The sequence below is a fragment of the Salvelinus fontinalis genome, chromosome 3 (genome assembly GCF_029448725.1).
Source record: "Salvelinus fontinalis isolate EN_2023a chromosome 3, ASM2944872v1, whole genome shotgun sequence".
NCBI lineage: Eukaryota > Metazoa > Chordata > Actinopteri > Salmoniformes > Salmonidae > Salvelinus > Salvelinus fontinalis.
This window is the reverse complement of record NC_074667.1, coordinates 7,585,485-7,611,163: the sequence shown is the minus strand read 5'-3', so window position 1 is coordinate 7,611,163 and position 25,679 is coordinate 7,585,485. Positions and strand designations below refer to the sequence as shown.

The 25,679-nt window shown below is 42.1% G+C and overlaps 2 protein-coding genes across 2 annotated transcripts; both read left to right on the top strand.

The window, feature by feature from the left end:
• The first annotated feature begins 1,454 nt into the window (after positions 1 to 1,454).
• On the top strand, positions 1,455 to 2,447 carry LOC129837659 (gamma-crystallin M2-like). The gene is made up of 3 exons (XM_055903998.1): positions 1,455 to 1,509; positions 1,729 to 1,971; positions 2,111 to 2,447. The coding sequence occupies exons 1-3, from the start codon at positions 1,480 to 1,482 to the stop codon at positions 2,408 to 2,410; spliced, it is 573 nt and encodes a 190-aa protein (XP_055759973.1). The 5' UTR covers positions 1,455 to 1,479; the 3' UTR covers positions 2,411 to 2,447.
• A 7,802-nt stretch (positions 2,448 to 10,249) lies between these two features.
• Positions 10,250 to 23,067, top strand: LOC129837643 (transcription factor Sp6-like). Its single transcript, XM_055903963.1, has 2 exons — positions 10,250 to 10,464; positions 18,962 to 23,067. Exon 2 carries the CDS (start codon positions 19,133 to 19,135, stop codon positions 20,048 to 20,050), a length of 918 nt encoding a protein of 305 aa, XP_055759938.1. The 5' UTR covers positions 10,250 to 10,464; positions 18,962 to 19,132; the 3' UTR covers positions 20,051 to 23,067.
• The last annotated feature ends 2,612 nt before the right edge of the window (positions 23,068 to 25,679 follow it).

Genomic DNA, 25,679 nt, shown 5'->3' with positions numbered 1-25,679 from the left:
CTCAAAAAGAGCATATCCATCCCATCCATGGAATGTAGGCTACACTATAATGATTAATAACCAGTATGTTTTTATTCTCAGCGCACTAGTAGGCTGGTCCCAGATCTGTTTGTGCTAACATGTCAAATCATTGGATGTGCTTGCTGAAAGCCAGAACAACTTCGAACATCCGACATACTTATTATTCTCCTTCTGTTTCCACCTGTAGCCCAAAACTGTAAAAGCAACCAACACCAAAACAACTTTAAAACGTGCAGGCTTGCTGTCTTCAGGTTGTAAGAGCAATGCCGTTTAAATACTACTTATAGCTTACCTTTCACACTACAAACACTTTAGCGTAAATCCCAATAACTTTTAATGGCCATAGGTTTAAATGGAGAGGATAGGTAAAAAATGGAGCCGCTACTCCTCTAGAACCGTGAAAGTTAGAAACTCCATTCAATCTTTTAAACGTGCAGATGGTCTGGAATTGTGTGCTTGTATACAGCTTTTTGATACTATGTATACTTTTTGAACATGACTGTTTGAAATTTGCATAAAAGCTCCATAGATTTAACGCAAAATGAGGATTTGCGACTGCTCTTGAACTGTTTCAGCTACAAACACCAACCCAAAGTTGACATGTGCAGACTGACTCAACTTAGATTGCTTTTCAGAAGATTGTTTATACCACATGTACTTTTTGAACTATAATCATTTTAAACACCAACCCAATGTGGACATGTGCGGACTGAATCAACACAGTTAGTTGCGACCATTCATACTTCATAAACTATAAAGCTTGTTATATCCCATTTAATTTAAAGGCAGAATGCAGGGTTCAACATTCTAAACTGAAATCACCATCACAAAACTTTCAGAATGTTCAAACTAAAGACCTTTCAGAGCTTAAAAACACATACTATGGCTAATGATGCTATAGTACTCACTCTATCTTACTATACTAGTCCACTATAACCCACTATAATAACTCCAAACCAACAAACCACCCCAAAATAGGTAACTATAACTAACCCATAGCCTATGAAAATCCAATTACTACAAATACTATTGCTACCATTACTATGGCTGTTGCTACCACTACCACTATCCTACTATTTCACAACCATAAATACTTCAAGACTTTCAAGCACACACATTTACTTCAGGAAATGTCATTTTCTAGTCAATAAAAGTGATCTTTCAAGTAAGATTTGAAAACATATGTATGAAGAACTTTCAAATTTGAGAGAAATTTGAGAGTAAACTCTCAAAAGGCTTTATGTTACTTTGTAAGATAAACAACCAATTGAAAAGCTGCCTTTCTGGAAAGGTGGACGTAACCTCAGTGGCCTCAATAGGCCTCTATAGCATGTTGCTGGGTCAGGGGTTTGAACAATGGAGCTAGCGATTCTTTGGGTTTGGTCTGGTATAAAAGAAAGGGTTAAACCAGGTAGGAAGTCAGTTCAGGAGCAGCAACCAGCAGTACAGTTAGCAAACATGTCCACCACCAACATGAACAGGGGCAAGGTAAGCACTGGGAAAGTTTTGAAAATACATACCAACATTTTTCTAGACTGGTATACAAAAGGGCTCTAGTGCTCTAGCACCACAAACTAAAACATTAATGTTTGACTCATCACAATATCCTGGTTTCCATTGTGACTGAATAGTAGACTATCCCAAATGTCTCTAAAATGTTTCTTTCATACAAGTATTTAATTCATAATTATTCCATTATATTTTCAGATCGTCTTCTACGAGGACAGGAACTTCCAGGGCCGTTCCTATGAGTGCAGCAGTGACTGCAGTGACATGAGCTCCTACCTGAGCAGGTGCCACTCCTGCAGGGTTGAGAGTGGCTGTTGGATGCTGTACAACCGCAGCAACTACATGGGAAACCAGTACTTCATGAGGAGGGGCGAGTACCCTGACTACATGCAGCACTTTGGAATGAGTGACTGCATCAAGTCCTGCCGCATGATCGCCATGGTAGGTCGAAAGTATTTCAGCTTAAAATACTCACATCTTGTCATTGAAGGTAAAAGATATTTTAATGGTCACACTCTCATATTAAACAATGTTCGAAAGAATTATCTCCTCAATGAAAGCTGTACTTTTATCCTAACAGCACAGAGGAAACTACAGGATGAGGATCTACGAGAGAGAGAACTTCGGAGGTGAGATGCACGAGATGATGGACGACTGTGACAACATCATGGATCATTACCGCATGTCCAAATGCCAGTCCTGCAACGTGATGGAAGGCCACTGGCTGATGTATGAGCAGCCCCACTTCAGAGGCAGGATGATGTACATGAGGCCTGGAGAGTACAGCAACTTCAGCATGGGCATGGGAATGGGAGCCATGGGCGGCATGAGTGGTATGAGGTTCATGAGCATGAGGCGTATCATGGACTCCTGGTACTAAATACCCGTAGCAAGTAAAGCCATTGAATAAAACAATTCACAAACCTATTAAATCTTTCCCTTTTTTGTGTGACAAAAAATATTCCTGCTGATTTGTTGTTCACACACCTGCATCCCTTGTCATATACACACACTTACATATGTATTTGGACAGTGAAGCTAAGAATTAAAATTTGGAGTATTTTGGATTTGAGATCAAATGTTTCATATGATGCGAGAGGACATAATGGCAACTTTTATTTGATGGTATTTCCATTTAGCGCAGGAAGATTCTCAGCAACAACAGAGTGATCAAATTAAGATATGACATATGTATGTATCTATTTGTCACTCATTGTTGTGCAAAACATGCACTAGGCCTTCTATGCAAATTGTTTCAGTGCTAAAACTCTCAATGTTACATCACAGTTGGTGGTCTTGTAGCTGGACTAGACTGTCAGCCTCAGGACACTGACCCCGTCTGTGAGTTTACTTGTTTTGACAATGATACTCCATGGAAGTAGCTTGGCGATACAAAACAAAACAATATAAACCAGCCAAACAGCATTTCTGAAATTGCTGTCAAAATTAAGTTTAGGACATTGTTATTCCATTCTGTAACTAATATGTTTGGCACCAGTAAAGGGGTTGAGTCCATTCCAAGTCCACAAGTCTACAAGTCTCTTCAGGCTTTGATTAATAGCTAATGGATTTCCCTTATAGGGTGCCTAATAGGGTGTCGTCCACACATATCAAATGATACCTGTGAAAGTGAAGTATAAACTCAAACACCTTTAACCTTCGGGTTTTTGGCTTGTGATTCCAGTTGTCGTTGAACACTTGGCCATATCAGTGCTCAGCTATGCCCAGCTTTGTTTGGGTGTTGAGTGTCTAGGAAAAAGGATGTCAAAGCACTAAGGTGGTGAGAGGTGTTTCCTTGTGGCACTGTGCAGCACACTTGGAATGTATGTAGAGGTGGAGGTGGAGGCAGCAGGCTCGGATTCTTTCAGGTAGACAGCCTGCTATCTGACCGGCTCGACTACAACCCCCCCCCCCCCCCCCCCGCGTTCTTTCATCTCATGAACCATGCTGACAACCTCTGCACATCCTGTCTGTGCTAAGACACAAACACTAAACTAAAAGCCCTGAAAAGTAAACACCCACCTCTGGCACAGACAGCCACACCCAGTTAACACCGCTCAGACTGACACACACACACACACACGCACACGCTCACACACACACGCTCACACACACACACACACACACACACACACACACACACACACACACACACACACACACACACACACACACACACACACACACACACACACACACACACACACACACACACACACACACACACACACAGAAACACACACTGTCAGACACACACTTACGCACTTACGTATACCACACACAGACTAAACAAAACAGACACACTTTATAACAAACAAACACACAGTGGGCGTACACCCCCCACCCCCACCAAGTCACTCTCAAAACAAACACCGGTTGATGACGTACACAGCATATTTACGTAAGTTAACATTACATCTCTATATTTAGTTGCATTATGATCAAATCAAATCAAATCAAGTTTATTTTATATAGCCCTTCGTACATCAGCAATTATCTCGAAGTGCTGTACAGAAACCCAGCCTAAAACCCCAAACAGCAAGCAATGCAGGTGTAGAAGCACGGTGGCTAGGAAAAACTCCCTAGAAAGGCCAAAACCTAGGAAGAAACCTAGAGAGGACCCAGGCTATGAGGGGTGGCCAGTCCTCTTCTGGCTGTGCCAGGTGGAGATTATAACAGAACAGGGCCAAGATGTTCAAATGTTCATAAATGACCAGCATGTTCAAATAATAATAATCACAGTAGTTATCGAGGGTGTAGCAAGTCAGCACCTCAGGAGTAAATGTCAGTTGGCTTTTCATAGCCGATCATTAAGAGTATCTCTACCGCTCCTGCGGTCTCTAGAGAGTTGAAAACAGCAGGTCTGGGACAGGTAGCACGTCCGGTGGACAGGTCAGGGTTCCATAGCCGCAGGCAGAACAGTTGAAACTGGAACAGCAGCAAGGCCAGGTGGACTGGGGACAGCAAGAAGTCATCATGCCCGGTAGTCCTGAGGCATGGTCCTAGGGGTCAGGTCCTCCGAGAGAGAGAAAGAAAGAGAGAAGGAGAGAATTAGAGAGAGCATACTTAAATTCACACAGGACACCGGATAAGACAGGAGAAGTACTCCAGATATAACCAACTGACCCTAGCCCCCCGACACAAACTACTGCAGCATAAATACTGGAGGCTGAGACAGGAGGGGTCAGGAGACACTGTGGCCCCATCCGATGATACCCCCGGACAGGGCCAAACAGGGAGGATATAACCCCACCCACTTTGCCAAAGCACAGACCCCGCCCCACTAGAGGGAAAACTTCAACCACCAACTTACAATCCTGAGACAAGGCCGAGTATGATGAACAAAATGGTATTGTAATCTAAAATGTTACATTTTCTGATTTAGTCCAAATGAATAAAGTGAAAGGCTATCATTTAATTTTATTTCATCAACAAAAGGTGGAGGCCCTCCAAAATGTTTAGCTACGTAGGACAAGGTTCTTCCCTTAAGCTGTCTATACAGGTAATACATTTTTATAGAACCTCAATTATGACCAAATTCTTATTTACAAGGGTGCTCTGGCATGTGGCGATGTGAACACACTGACACTCCTGCTAATGGGCGTGAGGGCGGTTATTCTCTCATAGACACGCAGGCACTGCGACAATGCGGCCCTATAGCCCAGCCCCAGAGACAGACTACCATCTACCATCTGAACCAAGAGGCCAGCGGCCCGGGAAGATGAGGGGTGTTCTGGCACGGAAACAGCTGGTGGAGAGCGGAGAGGACATTAATCTGGAGGGAAAGACAGGATGGCAGGGATGAGAGGTTGGATAGTAAAGCCTGGTATTAAGGGCGAGGGGAAGAGGGCCGTGTTTGTGTGTGTGTGTGTGTGTGTGTGTGTGTGTGTGTGTGTGTGTGTGTGTGTGTGTGTGTGTGTGTGTGTGTGTGTGTGTGTGTGTGTGTGTGTGTGTGTGTGTGTGTGTGTGTGTGTGTGTGTGTGTGTGTGTGTGTGTGTGTGTGTGTGTGTGTGTGTGTGTGTGTGTGTGTGTGGTCTGTTCACACTTTTCCTGTACTGTTTATACAACCTAAGACAGGGCAAACAACTCTGACAGCATTTTCTACTAAAGTTACCTCTGATTCTCACTTTCCTCACATTCGGAAGAATAGTCATGATCTAGCTGATTTAGAGCTAGAATGTTATGGCTCTGCTTCCTGGCATGATGATTATTTTATGATTCTTTCTGATTTACGCAGCTGTCACACACAGGAATATGAGATTCAAAGTCTTTATCTACAACTGAGATACTTTGGAATGGTGGAATTTGGTTCAAATAGAATGGAGCTCGCCGTACTCTGAGGCCAATTTAAGTTCTGGTTTAAAAGGAACTTAAGTGGAGGAGGAGGAGGGGAAGCAGGGCGGCATCAGTCTCTCAGACAGTAATGGCGGCGCCACTGCTGTTTAACAATCAAAGATGGGAGGCGGGGGCTACTGAGGAAGTCTCTCCCCAAAAATACAGGTGTTTGGTACAATCAAAGTAGCAGCTTGCAGAAATGACTGGGTTTGAAGTTGAAAGGGGAGGCAGAGAGCGAGGGAGAGGGGGCTGCTGTGGTGAGTGAGTGTCTAGGTGCGTTTGCATGAAGAAGGGAAGAAAAAAAACGTGACTCAGTCAGACTCAGAACCCCCGGCAGCCAGTACCTCCTCTTATGGGATTTTGAATAGTAAACAAGGATATAGGAAGTCTACTACTGTACACTTACTGTGTACTCTAGTTGACTTTTTTTCCCCTCAGAGGGGAAATGAGGCTTTACCTGGCCAATCCCTCTGGAGGCTCCAACGATGATATTAGGCTTTAGCCGAGACACCATTGTAGTTCCCGTGGGACTCACGTAAAACATGCTTCATGGTTGGTTAGTCAATGTTAGGCTACTTACAACAGGTTAGATTTAAATTAGATTTTTATCTCAATGAGACAAATCTGTACAAATAAAAGTTAAATAAGGTATAGACATAAACGAAAAGAAATTAGTACACCATAGAATGAACACATCAACTATGAGTACGATTATGATAATAATTGTCTTCTTTTATCATTTGCATTTATTTAAAAATAAAATCATATATAAGCCTCTTAATGATATCGTAGGATGAAGGCAACGATGTAACAGAAAACTACAAAAGATAAGGTCCTTGAATTGTTTATCATTGGATACTTCAATGAAACAGCTTTAATCCAAGGAGAATGGCCAACAATGTGACAACGATGTGATAGATGATTCATTTCATAGGGATTTGTGGGATTTTTCTGCCGCATTCGACTAGAGAGATTCAGCTATACAGAATGTGCCTCAGGACTAGAGAGCTATATAAGCCTCCGAGAGTGTGAATGGATTTGTATGAGTTGACACATAGGGTGGATGAGGTCTATAGTGGGTCCTTGGCACCCGGGTTATAGCTGAAGGATTTAAGGTCCAAAATGATGGTGTGTCCTGTCCTGAAATGGAGTCTGTGAGACAGTGTACTGTCAGTATATACGATATACTATATATTTACAGTATATGACTAAGCATCTCCAACCAACTGCTAGAGGTTCAACTCCAGCTGTGAACAGTGTATAGGCCTACTAGCAGCTGTACGCCTGGAAGAGGGCGGACCGAATTTTAGGTAAACTACCTTTGACATCTGAACAGGCTACAGTTTAAGTACAAGCCCTATCAAATGGTCTTTGATGTTAGTTTGAGGGGTTGAAGGTGAAATCCACGAACATACTCAGACAATTTAGAAACACACACAACCTTATGAAAGACGCTTAAAAGAATGCAGCCGCTGACAGAAAAGGGGCCAACATGCCGTCTAAACAGATTCAAAACCTTAAGAGAATTTGTAAGCCCCTTGTAATTCATCTTAAATGCACTGTAATTAAATGTTATTAAACAGTCTCTTTTGGAGTTGGAAGAATTTTATTCACAAGGAAATATGCCTGACTATTGAAAGACATTGGTAAACATCATTTAGGCATTGTGTGTGGTCCCCAATTCAGCAACTTGATCCCTCTCTGTGTACATGCGTATCCAGATTAATTTCACTAGTGAGAACGCACACAAGATCAATCCCCTATTGAAAGGAATTCTTTCTGTGTGAACTTTTCAATACAGGTTGGGAAAGCTAGTAAGTAATGAAGAATAGCCTACATCACTTATCAAAGAAGCACTTGTATAGCGCAGTGCATGTAGGCTACAGTTTTCTGTTGTAATACACAGTCGGTCTGTTTTATTGAAACACGCTACGCACATACAGTGCCCCCAGAAAGTATTCACACCCCTAGACTCTCTCCACATTTTGTTGTGTTACAGCCTGAATTTAAAATGGATTAAATTGAGATTTTGTGTCTCACTCTGTGTGCAATAATAGTGTTTAACATGATATTTGAATGACTACCTCATCTCTGTACCCCACACATACAATTATCTGTAAGGTCCCTCAGTCGAGCAGTGAATTTCAAACACAGATTCAACCATAAAGACCAGGGAGGTTTTCCATTGCTTCACAACGAAGGGCACCTATTGGTGGAAAATAAAATAAATCAGACATTGAATATCCCTTTGAACATGGTGAAGTTATTAATGACACTTTTGATGATGTATTAATACACCCGGTCACTACAAAGATACAGGTATCCTTCCTAACTCAGTTGCCGGAGAGGAAGGAAACCCTCAGAGATTTCACCATGAGGCAAATGGTGAACTTTAAAAGAGTTATAGAGTTTAATGACTGTGATAGGAGAACATTTTGGATGAATCCACAACATTGTAGTTACTCCACAATACTAACCTAATTGACAGAGTGAAAAGAAGGAAGCCTGTACAGAATAAAAATATTCCAAAACATGCATCCTGTTTGCAACAAGGCACTAAAGTAATACTGCAAAAGATGTGACAAGTAACTTACTGTTTGTCCTTACTACAAAGTGTTATGTTTGGAGAAAATCCAATGCAAGACATTACTGAGTACCTTTCTCCATATTTTCAAGCATATTGGTGGCTGCATCATGTTATGTGTATGCTTGTAATCGTTAAGGACTGAGGTGTTTTTCAGGATAAAAAATAAATAGAATGCAGCTAAGCACAGTCAAAATCCTAGAGGAAAACCTGGTTCAATCTGCTTTCCACCAAACACTGAGAAATGAATTCACCTTTCAGCAGGACAATAACCTAAACACAAGGCCAAATCTACCCTGATTACCAAGAAAATGGTAAATGTTCCTGAGTGACCGAGTTACAGTTTTGACTTAAATCTGCTTCAAACTCTACGGCAAGACTTGAAAATGGCTGTAAATTTGCAAAGATTTTGAAAAGCATGTTTTCACTTTGTCATTATGGGGTATTGTGTGTAAATGGGTGTGAAAAAAAACATACATTTAATGCATTTTGAATTCAGGTTGTAACACAAAATGTGGAATATGTTAATGAAAATGAATACTTTCTGAAGGCCCTGTATCATTCATTTTTTACTGAAAACGTGAATCAGAGTCAATATTTCATAATTTGATACAAAACAAAATACATCTGTATCCTATTATGTTGCAGTCCAAGCCACAGACAAAATGTACATGCATTATTGATACAAACTCAGAGTTTTAAAAACTGCTGCTTCAGAGAAAGAGAAGAAGATGGCAGTAAGTAAGTAAACCACTTCCCGCCGTTCTGTCTGTGGTCTCTGTTTGTCAGTTGATTTGAAGTCACTCCACCAACATGCTGTGACAGGAAAGGAATTAACTGAGAGGGAAAAAATAAAAACTTTAGAAGAAGAGGCTAATAAAACAGTGAAGAGCAGTGATGTTGGATTGGATTTAATCCATATTTTCATTGGTATGACCGACAACAGTTAACAAGTGTTTCCTCTCATTTGGCAAAAGTAAGAGAACCAGCTATGTATTTGGGCACCACTGAGCTTTGATAAGGCACCTACACTGCCTGTAACATGCAGAAGATGAAAGGATATGATACTGTTTTGTAAATTGTGGTCTCTTGACGATTGAGAATTGAACTGATACTGAAGGTTTTATAAAGAGGTTACAGCAGATTGTGTATGCATAACAATTAAGAGATACAATCTGTGCTATAGAGACCTGTTGCCAGTAGTTTACATAGGATGACATAGGAGCCTACATGGTGACCAGACCAGTGACAATAATGACCATTGCAATGGTACCAGATGCCACTGTGTCACCATGGGGTCAATAAGATGGGTGACATGTATTGGTGAACTCAGCTTTGATGTTTTTTAATGATTCATAGTTTATTCAGTTATAAATGATTTATTCTTTTTAACACGCAATCTATTAAACAAGTGGGCTACTGTATTGTAAGTGACTAGCTGCAAGTAATGCATTGGTGCATTGCGACATAATTCTTTATAGAATTGCTTTGAATAAAGTTTTTCCGAGAGTAAGTTGCAGTGGGCAAACATTAGAGCCATTTGAAATACAAGTATTATACACTGAGACAACCCCAAATGATGTAACAAGAGTGTTCAAAGAGTTGTCAACTTTCTAATGGGTCCGAATGTTGTAACGTAAGTGAGCCATGCCCATGTACACTTCCTGACCTCCAGCCGCGCGAGCGCATCTTCAAAGGAAAGACACACACCGAAAGAGGGCGGCGCCTGCGAAAAGAAAAAGATACATAGCCTATTATAAACTTTGCCACCATTGAGTTTGCTTACCTGTACGTGGAAGCGTTGTCTTGTCTCACCTGAACTGCTCGAGATGGAGGGAACTTTATGATATACCAGGATATCTATTTCTTTATTCGAGTTTTTTTTAACCAAAGGGTTTTACTTGACTTCTGCCAAGGTGATTTATTTATTTTCATACCAGTGAATATAATAGGCTACAAAAAGCTATTCCTACATCGCGTCGGGAATAGAACTACGGGCACCATTGGATAAACAGGTAGCTATATATGTTTCAATATAAACGTTTTTGTTTCGTAAGCATCGCATTGTTAACCAACGACGTAACCGTTGCATTGTATTTCTTGTGTAGTGGAACAATATCGAAGTGACGGGTACATCCTTTTGACATTTGCATGAACAATGAAACAGAGGACTGTACCTGGAATAACTAGAACCACTTGAAATAAAGAAATATGGGAAGTATTTGTTTAAACATTTGTTTTTAAGAAAACGTAAGAAAAAATATTGGAAATATCTTAGTATAAGTATTTATTATCTTCAATGTGTATTTTAATTTAGATTTGGAAAGACATATTTCAATTCATAGTTTGTAATGAAAGTCATGAATATATATATATTATTGTAGGCCTTATTCAAATTCATTCCCCACTCATGGAAAGGATTGGGTTTGAGTGACAGGTTGTGCATTTGATACCATATTTGAAAATAGTATAATTTGTACAATTTGCATCAAAATAAAGTAGAATAAAGTAGAAATTTGAATAAATCTCCTTTCCAGTTTGAGTTAATATTTAGGGGGATGTTTTCTGGTCCCAGATGAAACATAAAGCAGGAGGTAAAGAGTCCCTAAAAGGTTGTTGAATGTCTCATGTTTTTATGTTTTCACCACCCCAAAGACCTCGATTTAGAAATTGGTTATCCCACACATTCATTATGATTGAGGGAAACAATTAGCACCAGTAATCTGTATGTCTTCCAATGTTGAAAAGCACACTGAGGATGATGGTGAACCATCAAAACCAACAATCAACGAAAAAGCATTTTAGGAACTTTTTTTATAATCATTTATTTTTTTACAAAAATGGTATTCCAGTCATTAGAATATGTTATAGAGAATATTGTAGCAATTTGTATAGGGGAGTAGCCTATCTTGCACTCTCTCATACAATATATTCCAATACTGTAGTAGACTATAATACTACAGTATGAATGTTATGGTGACTGAAATGCATAACGAGGTGACTTTTAGTTGACAAAAATAAAATAACATTACATCATGCCTCATATAGACCTGCGTAGGCCTGATTTCTCTTCAACCCAGATTGATCCAAGACATTCAGGACCTTGATAATGTATCTGTAATCAACAGGGGCAGGGATCAACCCATTCAGTGAAAGGGAATGATATAACCCGAAGTGATTTTAAGTACAAAAAAAAGAAACAAGAAATCCCGAATGTCAGAACTAATCCAGTTGACAACCCAAATAACACTGTATTAGAAATCCAAATGCAATCTATGCGTATATACACTAAATACAATATATACAGCAGTAGATCAAGAATCCAGTATATGTAACAGAACGCAATGTACAGTAGTAGATACAGTGCCTTCACATTCACACCCCTTGACTTTTTCCACATTATTGTTATGTTACAGCCTACATTTAAACTGTATTCAATTTAGATTTTGTGTCACTGGCCTATACACAATACCCCATAATGTCAAAGTGGAAAAATGAAAAGCTGAAATATCCTGAGTCAATAAGTATATTATGGCAAGCCTAAATAAGTTCAGGGGTAAAAATGTGCTTAACAAGTCACATAATAACTTGCATGGACTCCCTCTGTGTGCAATAATAGTGTTTAACATGATTTTTGAATGACTACCTCGTCTCTGTACCCCACATACAATTATCTTTAAGGTCTCTCAGTCGAGTAGTGGATTTCTAACACAGATTCAACCACAAAGAACAGGGAGGTTTTCCAATGCCTCGCAAAGGGCACCTATTGGTAGAAGGGTAAAATTTTAAAAAGCAGACATTGAACATCTCTTTGAGCATGGTGAAGTTATTAATTACACTTTGGATGGTGTGTCAATACACCCAGTCACTACAAAGATACTGTCATCCTTCCTAACACAGTTGCTGGAGAGAAAGGAAACCGCGCAGGGGTGAAATCCCAATGGTGACTTTAAAACAGTTACAGAGTTGAATGGCTGTGATAGGAAAAACATTTGGATGTATCAACAACATTGTAGTTACTCCACAATACTAACCTAAATGACAGAATAAAAATATTCCAAAACATGCATCCTGTTTGCAATAAAGCACTAAAGTAAAACTGCAAGAAATGTGTCCAAAAACGTTATGTCCTGAATATAAAGCGTTATGTATGAATATATGAATATAAAGCGTTATATAAAGCGTTAACACATCACTGAGTACCACTCTTCATATTTTCAAGCAAGGTGGTGGCTGCATCATGTTATGGGTATGCTTGTCATTGGCAAGGACTAGAGAGTTTTTAGGATAAAAATAAATGGAATAGAGCTAAGCACGGCCAAAATCCTTGAGGAAAACCTGGTTTAGTGTGCTTTCCACCAGACACTGAGAGACAAATTCACCTTTCAGCAAGACAATAACCTAAATCACAAGGCCAGATATACTTACCAAGACGACATTGAATGTTCCTGAGAGTCCTAGTTACAGTTTTGGCTTAAATCGTCTTGAAAATCTATGGCAAGATTGAAAATGTCTGTCTAGCAATGATCAACAACCAACTTGACAGAGCTGGGAGAATTTTAAAAAGAATAATTTGCCAATATCGTACAACCCAGGTGTGCAAAGCTCTTAGAGACTTACCCAGAAATATTTACAGCTGTAATCGCTGCCAAAGGTGACTCTAACATGTATTGACTCAGAGGTGTGAATATTTACACTACCGTTCAAAAGTTTGGGGTCATTTAGAAATGTCCTTGTTTTTGAAAGAAAAGCACATTTTTGTCCATTAAAATAACATGAAATTGATCAGAAATACAGTGTAGACATTGTTAATGTTGTAAATGACTATTGTAGCTGGAAACGGATGATTTTTAATGGAATATCTACATAGGCGTACAGAGGCCCATTATCAGCAACCATCACTCCTGTGTTCCAATGGCACGTTGTGTTAGCTAATCCAAGTTTATAATTTTAAAAGGCTAATTGATCATTAGAAAACCCTTTTGCAATTATGTTAGCACAGCTGAAAACTGTTGTTCTGATTAAAGAAGCAAAAAAACTGGCCTTCTTTAGACTAGCTGAGTATCTGGAGCATCAGCAGTTGTGGGTTCGATTACAGGCTCAAAATGGCCAGAAACAAATAACTTTCTTCTGAAACTCGTCAGTCTATTCTTGTTCTGAGAAATGAAGGCTATTCCAAGCGAGAAATTGCCAAGAAGCTGAAGATGTCGTACAACGTTGTGTACTACTCCCTTCACAGAACAGCGCAAACTGTCTCTAACCAGAATATAAAGAGGAGTGGGAGGCCCCGGTGCACAGCTGAGCAAGAGGACAAGTACATTAAAGTGTCTAGTTTGAGAAACAGAAGCCTCACAAGTCCTCAACTGGCAGCTTCATTAAATAGTACCCGCAAAACACCAGTCTCAACGTCAACAGTGAAGAGGTGATTCCGGGATGCTGGCCTTCTAGTAGGCAGAGTTGCTAAAAAAAGCCATATTTCAGACTGGCCAATGAAAAGAAAAGATTAAGATGGGCAAAAAAACACAGATACTGGACAGAGGAACTCTGCCTAGAAGGCCAGCATCCCGGAGTCGCCTCTTCACTGTTGACGTTGAGACTGGTGTTTTGTGGGAACTATTTAATGAAGCTGCCAGTTTCCAGCTACAATATTCAATGACAACATTAACAATGTCTACACTGTATTTCTGATCAATTTGATGTTATTTTAATGGACGTAAACAGGGAAATGTCTAAGTGACCCCAAACTTTTGAACGGTAGTGTATGTAAATCAGATATTTATGTATTTAATTTTCAATACATTTTCAATAGATTTCAGATTTTTTTTTTTCACTTTGTCATTATGGAGAATGAAAAAACATTTATTTAATCTATTTTGAATTCAGGCTGTACCAAAATGTGAAATAAGTCAAGGGGTGTGAAAACCTCCTGAATACACTGTATATTACAATGAGCTATAAGAAGAATACAGTATATGAATACACAGAGTAAACAAAAGTATAAAATAAACGGTCCAGTGTTTAATATCTATATATACATGGGACAGCAGCGTTGGCTGTGTGTGTGAGAGTGTGTGTGTGTGTGTACTATGTCTATCTTTGTCTCTTACTACAGAAGAAGGCTCGATGGCTGTTGAACAGTCTGATGGCCTGGAGATAGAAGCTGTTTTTCCGTCTTTCTGTCCCAACTTTGATGCACCTGTACTGTCTCTGTCTGCTAAATGGTAGCAGAGTGAACAGACCGTGACTCGTGTGCCCGCGGTGATGTGTTGTGCTGACCACACCACCGTCTAGAGAGCGATTTGGTTGAGGGCGGTGCAGTTGCCATACTAAGCGGTGATGCAGCCCGACAGAATGCTCTCAATAGTGCATCTGTAAAAGTTTGTGAGGGTCTTAGGGGCCATGCTGATTTTTTTCAGCCGTCTGAGGTTGCATAGACGCTGTTGCGCCTTCTTCACCACGGTGTCGGTGTGGTGGGACCATTTCAGGTCCTCAGTGATGTGCACGCCAAGGAACTTGAAGCTTTTGACACTCTCCAATGGGAGAGGGTCACGATCAACTCCTTTGTTTTTTTTACGTTGAGGGAAAGGCTATTTTCCTGGCACCACTCTGCCAGGCTCTTACCTCCTCCCTGTAGACTGTATAGGCAGGTTTCCATTGACCCAGGTTCATTCGACAACAGGGATATTGAATAAATCATTGCGACATGTGTAATGGAAACAGTAGTAATAAGCACATTTTTCTAAAGATCGACAACATTTTTATCCACTCGACGGGTGGATATTTATTTTGTCTAACTTTCTTTATTGTGAGAAATGATGATGGTAACTGTGTTTTTCAAATAAATGATGATTGACAAATAATTGTTTATTATCATTTTGAACATAAAGCTCTTCAACCACTTCCTGTTATTCGAAGTAGGGGTGCTGAGGGTGCTGCAGCACCCCTTTGATAAATAGAAATTGAATACAATTAAAACATTTTATAAATCACAGAATGTTATTACTCCTGTGTGAACTAGAGCTTTACTACTCCTGTATGAGCGAACAAAAAAAATACTCCTCAGTACAAGTTACATAGCTACTTGTGAGTTTGAGTAGACTACTGATCAATCAGTGTATGATAGGCCTACACAATAATCACTATACTAGCCCTAGTTGTGTAAGCTCAACCTTGGAGATCAATTTAGGGCTTATTGTCAAACAGCTAAATACTTGAAGGCACTCTTCATGTAATTAATTAAAATGCCTTTATTAGTATGGCATGTTCAATAGAAACAGACGCGTTTCGGCAGCCGTTTTGAACAGTGCCTTGGTCCTCCTTTCTTTTTGATGACCAATTTACCCCTTTTACCAAAGAGCACCTTCTATCTACCAAAATGTACTATTGTGTACCTTAGTAGCGCTTCCTTTCCTCCTCTTTCTACTAGCTAAATACTTACCTCAAACGTAGGTGTTTAAGAAGGATACCCTAATTTGTTATTAAGTGTAAAAGGAATTTGGGGGCCAAACCTACCAGAGCACTTGCCTTTCTAAATGACATTTAAATGTCAAAGTTGACAGGCAATATGCCTCAGAGGACCCTAAGCCTCACGGTTTTCACAATGGCTAGGGAGTTTTCCCATTCAATGACCATAGAAATGTGAAGGTGTATTAGAAGTTTCTTTCGTAGTCTAATACAATGAGACCGGAGGTGTCATATCACTTGTGTACTCTATGTCCAACTGTCAACACATGGGTTGTGCTCCTTTGTGTAGACCTGTCTCGATATGAGTCATGATGATTTATTGACACGCCAGTTGAGACACTTCCTCTACTCCATCTTCACATTTTGATTGAGTATTTGAATTGGAATTTCATGTCTGTGCAAGAGTGTTTACAAATATGCTCAAATTTGGACACATAATGCGTAACATTTACAACATTTGATGTAAAACCATATGAACATACAACAAATCGAGGTTGTTGCATTTGTCCGTGATACTAGTAGACAAACAACTGTCAGGCAGTCACTATCCTTCAGGGATCTTAGTCTTCTATAACGTCTTGGAACCTGTGACGTTAAATCACATATCAGACTAAACTACAAGATTTTCTCAACTCAAAAACCATTCAAACACAAACACAGATATTTAGAAGTAGGTGTACGGATACTTCATACTGTACTGACAATTCTAAATGTCTGTGTTTGATAGAAATACATTTTGGATGGTAAAAAGAAAAGTATGGAAATCCACAAACTCCGGTCCATTATCAGTTTTTATTCATTGGTGTGACAGTTAAGATTGGGAATCTTATTCTGCTATTAAATTGTATCTGTACTTTTCCCTTTACTGGCAGAATCAGAACGATAACCAGCATGGAATAACCCCAAAGTCAGTTCGTCATCTACCGTGATGCTTTCCTCCCCTGGAGCATCTTCTCCTCTCTGGCATACTAGTAAACTGGGAGGGGGGGCTGTGCTGGGTCTTCGTAGGGCAGAGCCTCCTCTGTCTCTGGCAGACTAGTAAACCGGGGACTGTGTTAGGTCTTGGTCGGGCAGGTTTTACGATGCAGCCCTGTCGTCCTGCACCTTCCTCCTCCCCGTCTCCTCACCCCCAGGGGCCCCATGCCAGCTGTTACTCTCAGGATACTCTTGAGTGTTCCAGCCAGCCACTTTTGTGAATGGAGGAGGATCGGCCACTTTCTTACTTGTTTACAGGGCTATTATATCAGAGAGCGAACGAGAGGAGGGGGAAGAGAGAGAGAAAGAGGGGGACGATTCACGCCATGGTGCATCTGACTCGCATTCCCCTAAAATTACAGAGCATCGGCGGAGCTCTGGCTCCGGGGCGACGTGAAATAAATCAGCTTGACCTTTAACACCAGACCTCTAATTCTGGAATTCCAAACGAATCGCTTTACGATTTCATTACCACTCAAGAGCATCTCCTCTCTAGTGTCTGACGAGGGCCATGGGAAGACCAGTTCAAAGCATAGCTCGTAATCCTATTGGTCTTCAAGGCCTTGTTTGTTGTCTCAGCAAATTGAAAATCAATTGAAGGGATCAGCGCTTGAGTTTGGGCCGTGCTCATTGGTAGGGAGTACCCGCACCCCAAATGTTCTACTGCTTGAGTACCAGTACCTAACTTGTACTGATATCCTTTCCATTCCCTTTCAAGCACTGGAAGGGATAAGAGTGAATCTGAATCTCGCAAGTTGTATGCTATCTTTGCAAAGTTTCTGTAAGTTGTGGAAATAGCTTGCTCATTCTGGCTTTAATGGTTTTGTGGACAAGGGACAGGATGCAGGTCTACCATTGAACCTTGACCCTTCTATTGAAGCTTGATTGTCTGGGTGGCCAATCTGTCTGGGTGGCCAAAGCTTGATTGTCTGGGTGGCCAATCTCGCTCTCCCAGATATGGTATCACGACCTAGGATCTTCAGACGAACAAGATAGTAACCTCTTCAGACTCAGACTGCTTTACTGTTTCCTGCTTTACTGTTTTCATTTTTGGAATCATTTTCGTGTTTTGAACCAAGTAAGCGTCCCCTGCAGATTGGGTTACAGCTTTTTGACAAAAATGTCTCTCGACTCCTATAATATGAACAGGTGCATTCCGTCACCTCTCAAAATTCTAAAGGTAACCTCATTTGTGGGGTATGTATTATAGCATTTCTATGGTCCATTGGAGTTTACGCACTGCAATGCAATGGGGGACAAGATGCTGACTTTCTTAGAGCATGCTGCCATAATTATTGTTCAGCATTGTTCTCGTGTTATTGTCGGACTTGTGTTCGCAGGCTCCTGAAAGACGTCAGTCAGCAACTGTGGACGCATGCTGCCGCCAGTGTGTAGGAGGCGGGGCGTTCATCGCAACGTCTCTTTTGTTGTTAGTCGCCTCGAAGGGATGTTGTTGTAAATCATGTGTGATTCATAACAAAACAGGTTCTTCTGTCTGCTAGACTTCATCCCCCGAAAATCTCAGAGACGTACAGACACTGTAGATCTTGGCCCGCAGCCATTACCTCCCTGTATCTTCTTCCTTTTTTACCTCCGTCTCTGCACGGGGCTGTTCCTGTCAACACTCCTCTCTCTCTTTCTCGCTCTCCTCCTCCTTCCTCCGCCACCTTTCGTATTTATCTCCACTCTGCCTCTCCACAGGGCTGCTGAAGTTGTTTTCTTTGTTTTCTCTTCGACTGTCCTCCACCATGGGAAGTACCTGGCATCCGATGCATTTGGCAGGTTTCTGTCCGGACACGTTTCCCCTCGTCTCCTTCCCCTCATTTTGTCTGCTCTCTCCTCGGCCACGCAGCGTGAGAACTGGGGTGGGGTGTCCATAAAGACGGGGGCGTGTCTGTTGGGTTTGGGGGAGGGTTTACATGTGCTTGGAGGATTTGAGATCAAGTATTTGCATGTTTTGTGTTTGTTACATTGAAGCCCAACAGTATTTCAAGTCATCTGGCTAGAAGCAGTAATCTTACAAGAATTTACAACACCATTTTACAATTTGATATTCCGTTTTTTTGCCCACAGGTCTGTAATCGTGACCAGGACCCTCAAGTTCTCCATCCAGCCATGTGGTAGTCTACACATCTTTACCCAGTTATCAGTCAGCCCACCACACCCCGGACCCACCTGGCCACCGCTCACTCCTCACCAGACTCAGCCTTCAACAACAGTATCCCACAGACAGCAGCTGGTCTCATGGCCCACCCCTATGAACCCTGGTTACGGACAGCACCCCCTGGTGGCAGCTCAGACGAGATGAACGTTCCCTCATGGTGGGACCTCCACACCGGGCCAGGGAGCTGGATGGACCTGCAGGCGGGCCAGGGTGTGGGCTTACAGGCAGTTGGTCAGAGCTCCATGGGGCTGCAGTCCTCCCTGGGACCTTACGGCTCCGAGCCCCAGCTGTGTACTCCTGCTCAGTTAGCCCAGCTGGCCCCAGCCTCACACTCAGCTCACTCTCACCTCTACCCTCAGGATGGCTTCAAGATGGAGCCGCTGGGAGGACCTGAGCTCCTGCAGCCGGAGTCATACTCCCTGGAGGAGCCACAGGAGGGTGCCACCTCGGTCCGGCCCAAGCCCCAGCGCCGTTCTGCCTCCAGGGGTTCGGGCCAGTCTGTGTGCCGGTGCCCCAACTGTGTCCACGCCGAGCAGATGGGCCAGAGCACCGATGATGACCGGAGGAAACACATGCACAACTGCCACATCCCGGGCTGCGGCAAGGCCTACGCCAAGACCTCCCACCTGAAGGCCCACCTGCGCTGGCACAGCGGGGACCGGCCCTTCGTCTGCAACTGGCTCTTCTGCGGCAAGCGCTTCACGCGCTCCGACGAACTTCAGCGACACCTGCAGACGCACACCGGCGCCAAGAAGTTCAGCTGCACCATGTGCCCCCGCGTGTTCATGCGCAACGACCACCTGGCCAAGCACATGCGCACGCACGAGTCTCCCTCCGGGCCAGGGGAGGAGAGGATGTATGGAGAGGGGGGCAGGATGGGGAAGAGCTTTGACACGCCTTCTCCTCAGCCCTCCCACGCCACTGCATCTGACACAGAGGCACCCCTTAAGCAGCCGAAATGTGAGAAAGACCCCTCTGGGACAGGACAGTCCAGCTAACTGTATCCCGTCCACATCTGCAATGCTATACAGATCATGTAATGTCAGTAGGCTACAATCAGCCCCTGTCTATCAGACAGAGAATCCATAGTTTATAATACATGTAGTCCAGTGGAGGTAGAATCATAGGGGGTTTTATATTATAAATTGATAGTTTATTTCTACCAGATGCATTGAACAACATAAGGCAACAAATGCCCCTCTGATTTTAAGAATGCATCATATCACATATAACAGCACCATACAGCATAGACAGACATAAAACCAAAGAGCATATGTTACATCACCAACAGAGGACAAGCTGTCAAGTGGCTTACTGGAAGGATATCCATCTAAGGAATCAAGGAAAATGATTTTTTAGATAATCTCTTCCATTTAAAGATAGCTTTGGTGGCAACCAAACCAGAGCCAAAGCTTGCTAGCTGCTAGGACTTCCATTGCTGCTACTACTATTATACCATCCATCCACAGAGACTTTGAGAACGAGTTAAACTGAAGATGGTGCTTGATGTGTTTACAGTAAAACTACTAGCCACTTGGAGAGAGATTTATTTCCAGGAAGCCATCAATCTCTCCAGTCTCCACTGCACACATCTAACTGAATTTAAGGCAATGGAAGTAGAGGGTTAGAATATGTTGGTATGTTGTGTTGGCTTCCTTTTCCCACCCTTTAACCCACCCCCTTGACTTGCTGTGTATAATATACTGTATGTGAGTGTATGAACATGTCACTGGAAAATTCCACACTGTATTTTTGGTTTTGACCACGCACAACCTTTTGCCAAAGAGCACCACAGTAAGCACCACTATAATTCAGTTTGGTGCAGTATGTGGGCGGTGCAAATAAAAAAATGACTGCATTTGCTCTGTAGATGGCAAATGAATTAAAAGTATGGCACTTGAAGTGCAGAGATGTCCCACTACAGCACATTATGGCATGGTATTCATACTCCATGTTTTATGTCAAAAATATATTTTCTGTTTAATTGTACATTAAGAAGACATTCATTGTGTTATCAATGTATTTCACTTAAACGCACCGTATGTATCATCATGTTTAAATATCCCTCAACTGTGACTGAAAAGCACCGTTGCTCCTCTTTTGACACTCCTTATCTCGGCTATGCAGGTGTGAATGTTACATGATGGCAGCCTATCTCATTCACAGGGAATGTGTAATTCCATGGTCTTGTCCCTGATAGTGTACGATCCACACAATACCAAGTTCACACTTCACAGAACCTACTGTAGTAACAGGTTGATGAGGATTTCCTCGGACAAAAGAGAGGCTGGATACATCACTAATCAGGAAATGTACGCTAGACTGAAATGTAAGCTGAACTGAAATCCCTAGTTGAGAGGAACTTGTGTAAACCATATTTTGTCACAACAACAACTTCCAGGGCAAGCAACAATTCCTCCTCCAAGGTTGTTCAAGCATATAGCCAAAAACAGATAGAGTGGAATTGTTTAGAACCCATTTTGATATTAATAGTCATAAATAATAATTTATATCTTGATAGAAGATGCACTTCGATAAAGTTTTAGGAATCCAGTATAGACCTTTCTAAAATAGGCTTAGGCCTGTGTGTTGTGGTTTAGGCTTCTTAGCTTAGAGTAAAACAAATTAGCCTTGTTAGGAAAACGTGGTTGCATTTTGAGTAGTGACTTAGTAAAAAAGTGCTTAAAAGGGTCTAAGCTGAGGTTTAGCTATGTAGAGATCTCTTACTGAGGTGTTTATTGTAGCCCCCATTAGAAACATCCCTAAATAAAATAAAATATGTTTTTTGATGGTTTACTTGCATTTTGTGTATCAAATGTGATGAAAGGACATCACTTTGAGACTCATCTATTGCAAATCACTTGGGGCCCGATTCAGACTTAGGAAATGTACGCCTTTGCTACACACGTCTTTCCTACGCACTTCACAGTAGTTGGTATTCAGTCATACCTTATGCAGGTGCGGTTCCCTTGCGCACACTGATACATTTAATTAAGCTGATGAAAACCCTCCCACTTGCTGGCCAATAGATTTTGTTGTGGAGTTTTCTTTCAATAGGGTTTACAGTACATTTATCTAAAGCTATCCCTTTAAATGTGGTGTACCTTTAATAGAATTGTCTTGACAGACTCATTAGAATATATGGATAGAACAGTTCAGAATATTATGGATCAACGAAAGAAAGCCATGTAGGCCTAAATACACGCATATTCATCTACTTTTCAGCACCAATTGGTAGATCTTGTATATTATTTAGGGTTAGGAAAGTATTTATAATTAATCAGTTATGAGGGAATTAAGCCAAGACAAGGTTCAAATATGGCGTATCTGAGGGCCTCCCAGGTGGCACAGTGGTCTAAGGCACTGCATCACAATGCTAGAGGCGTCACTACAGACCCTGGGTTCGATCCTGGGCTGTATCACAACCCTCCGTGATCGGAAGTCCCATAGGGCGCCGTACAATTGGCCCAGCGTCCTCCGGGTTAAGGGAGGATTTGACAGGTGAGGCTTTACTTGGCTCGTCGCGCTCTTGCGACTCCTTGTGGTGGACCGGGCGCCTGCAGGCTGACCTTGGTTGTCAGGGTTTGGCGGGTTTGGGGAGTTGCAACGATGAGATAAGATCAAAATTGGGGAGAGAAATACTCAAATAAAAAGAACATGCCGTATCTGTAGACACATAGCATGCTATTCTCATGCTTAAGTTCAAGGTCAGAATACCTGTAGAGAGAAAAGTGCATAAAAAGGGAATTACATTCCCTACTACACACGCTTAACTCGAGTCGGAATTCCCCTGTTGTAGCTTTGCGTTTCCAATAGGCCTACCTAGGAACACTTGATACATGTATTAAAAAGGCCTATTGGCTATCTCTATTATTATTATCATAAATGCTATTATTAAGTTGTATGTGTTAGATAGGAGCAGATTGAAGATTATTAAAATATTATTTAAAACTGACCTTATTTTAAGGATTACTGTAGTATGTTGTCGCAGTAGATATGAATTTAAACAATATTTTGTAATAATTTAAGTACTGCTGTACTATTACTTGGTTTTAAGACTTACATGTAATTTTAATAGAGAAATGTCCTTCATGGAAATAAAAATAAAAATACCACTAAGTAGTATGTTGTCTATTTATTCAGTACTTCATCGTGGTTTATTATAAGACGCACTGCTGGAACCAGCTCGTGTGTGTGTGTGTGAGTGTGTGTGTGTGTGAGTGTGTGTGTGTGTGTGTGTGTGTGTGTGTGTGTGTGTGTGTGTGTGTGTGTGTGTGCGTGCGTGCGTGCGTGCGTGCGTGTGCACAATGCTGCGCTGTGCATTGTCCTTGAACGCACCCGGAACAGGTTTTTGAAGTTGCTCTTGTCTTGAACGCATTCTGTGAGTAAGAGGAGACATAGGGAAAGTTAAAGGAGCATGGAGATGTCTTAAAGAGAAAATGGGAGTCAGGAGAAGCAATGGATGCAGAGTTTTCTATGTTTGAGATGACAAGGGCGTTGGAGGGCTATGGAGAAAATAAAGTGTGTTAAATGATGTTTAAGCATGCACAGGACAGTGTGTTGAAAACAGTGTTAGAGTTGTATAATAAGGTGTGGAAGACTGGGGTGATACCTGCTGGGTGGAAAACGTGCAGTGATATTGCTGTTTGTAAAACCAGGTAAAGATCCAACTAGGGCTGGCAATTATAGGCCTATCGCAGTGACAACCAACATGTGTAAGTTGATGGAAAAGAAGATAGTGAGTAGGATTATGTATTTCTTGGGAGATAGGGGTTTGATGAGCTTAGCACAGAGAGGGTTCAGGACAGTGGAGGCTGGTTGGAGGAGACATAGGAGGACAGGTTCATTGTAATGGATGGAATTGGATAAATGTATCGGAGTCAAACATGGTTACCATATGTTTGATACCGTTCCATTTATTCCATACCAGCTATTACAATGAGACTGTCCTCCTATAGCTCCTCCCACCTGCCTCCTCTCATTCAGGAGAGGGAGGTCTGCCATGGTTGCCCTGGTGACAGTTAGTACAGAGATAACCAAGGCCCTGACAATAAAAGAGGTGATGAGTGTTGTGTATTTTGACATTGAGAAAGCTGACGATATCGTGTGGAGAGAAGGGTTGTTGATCCAGTTGAGTTTATTGGGAATTGGGGGACGTCTGTATAACTGGATCGTGGATTTCCTGTTCGATCGAGTCATATGGGTGAGGGTGGAGTTAGAATTGTCAATGCGGTTTGAAGTGGACAATGGTACTCCTCAGGGAAGTGTGGTTAGTCCGATGTTGTTCACCCTGATCATAGATGACAGATTTAAGGAGGTGGGACAGGGAGACTAAAGACGGAAGGAAGGAAGACGGTCAGGTTGGATAGGGGAGACTTGGTGCTGTTAATGAGACTCGAAAGGATGGGAGTGGTGGCAAGCTTTTGTTGGGTTCCTGCCCATATGGGTGTGGAGGGTAATGAGAAGGCCGATGTGGTGACTAAGAGTGCTGTGAGGAGAGAGGGGGTAGATATTCAGGTCCCACTGGGCCGCATGGAAGTTAAGTCCTTGATCTGGGCAAAAGGGCTCAATTTTTGGCAAAGGGAGTGGGATGCTAGTGGTAAGGGGAGGCCATTTTATTGCATGCATCGGTCAGTAAAGGAAGAGGTGGGGAGTATGGGATGTAGGACAGAGGAAGTTGTGTGGAGTAAACTACGATTTGGGCACACAGGTTTGAATGCCATGTTGTGGATAATAGGGAGACGTGAAACAGGTCTGTATGATGAATGTTTAGTGGAGGAAACGGCGGAGCCTGTGTTGATATTTTGTGAATTGTATTATGTAGATGTAACGGATGTGAAATGGCTAGCTAGTTAGCAGGTACGCGCTAGTAGCATTTCAATCAGTTATGTCACTTGTTCTGAGACTTTAAGTAGGGTTGCCCCTTGCTCTGCAAGGGCCGCTTCCTTTGTGGAGCGATGGGTAACGATGCTTCGTGGGCGACCGTTGTTGATGTGTGCAGAGGGTCCCAGGTTCTCGCCCGTATCGGGGCGAGGGGACGCCGTAAAGTTATACTGTTACATTGATGCTGTTGACCCGGATCACTGGTTGCTGCGGAAAAAGGAGGAGGTTGAAAGGGGGGGTGAGTGTAACGGATGTGAAATGGCTAGCTAGTTAGCAGGCACGCGCTAGTAGCATTTCAATCAGTTACGTCACTTGCTCTGAGACTTTAAGTAGGGTTGCCCCTTGCTCTGCAAGGGCCGTGGCCTTTGTGGAGTGATGGGTAACGATGCTTCGTGGGCGACCGTCGTTGATGTGTGCAGAGGGTCCCTGGTTCGCGCCCGTGTCGGGGCGAGGGGACGACGTGAAGTTATACTGTTACATAGACAGGGAGAGATTGTGTGAAAGGGTCAGAGAGGCTGGATGGGGTTGGGGTTTGGGTGGTGTAGTGGGGGAGGAAAGTGGTGTCTACGGCTCTATTTCACTTTCTTAGAGGAACAGGACTAATGAAGGGAATTTAATATAGTTTTTGTAAGTCGCTCTGGATAAGAGCGTCTGCTAAATGACTTAAATGTAAATGTAGTTACACCGTGACTGGCCTCACACTCCAGTACAGTAGGTGGTGGTGTATCCACCTTCAAAGTTTGA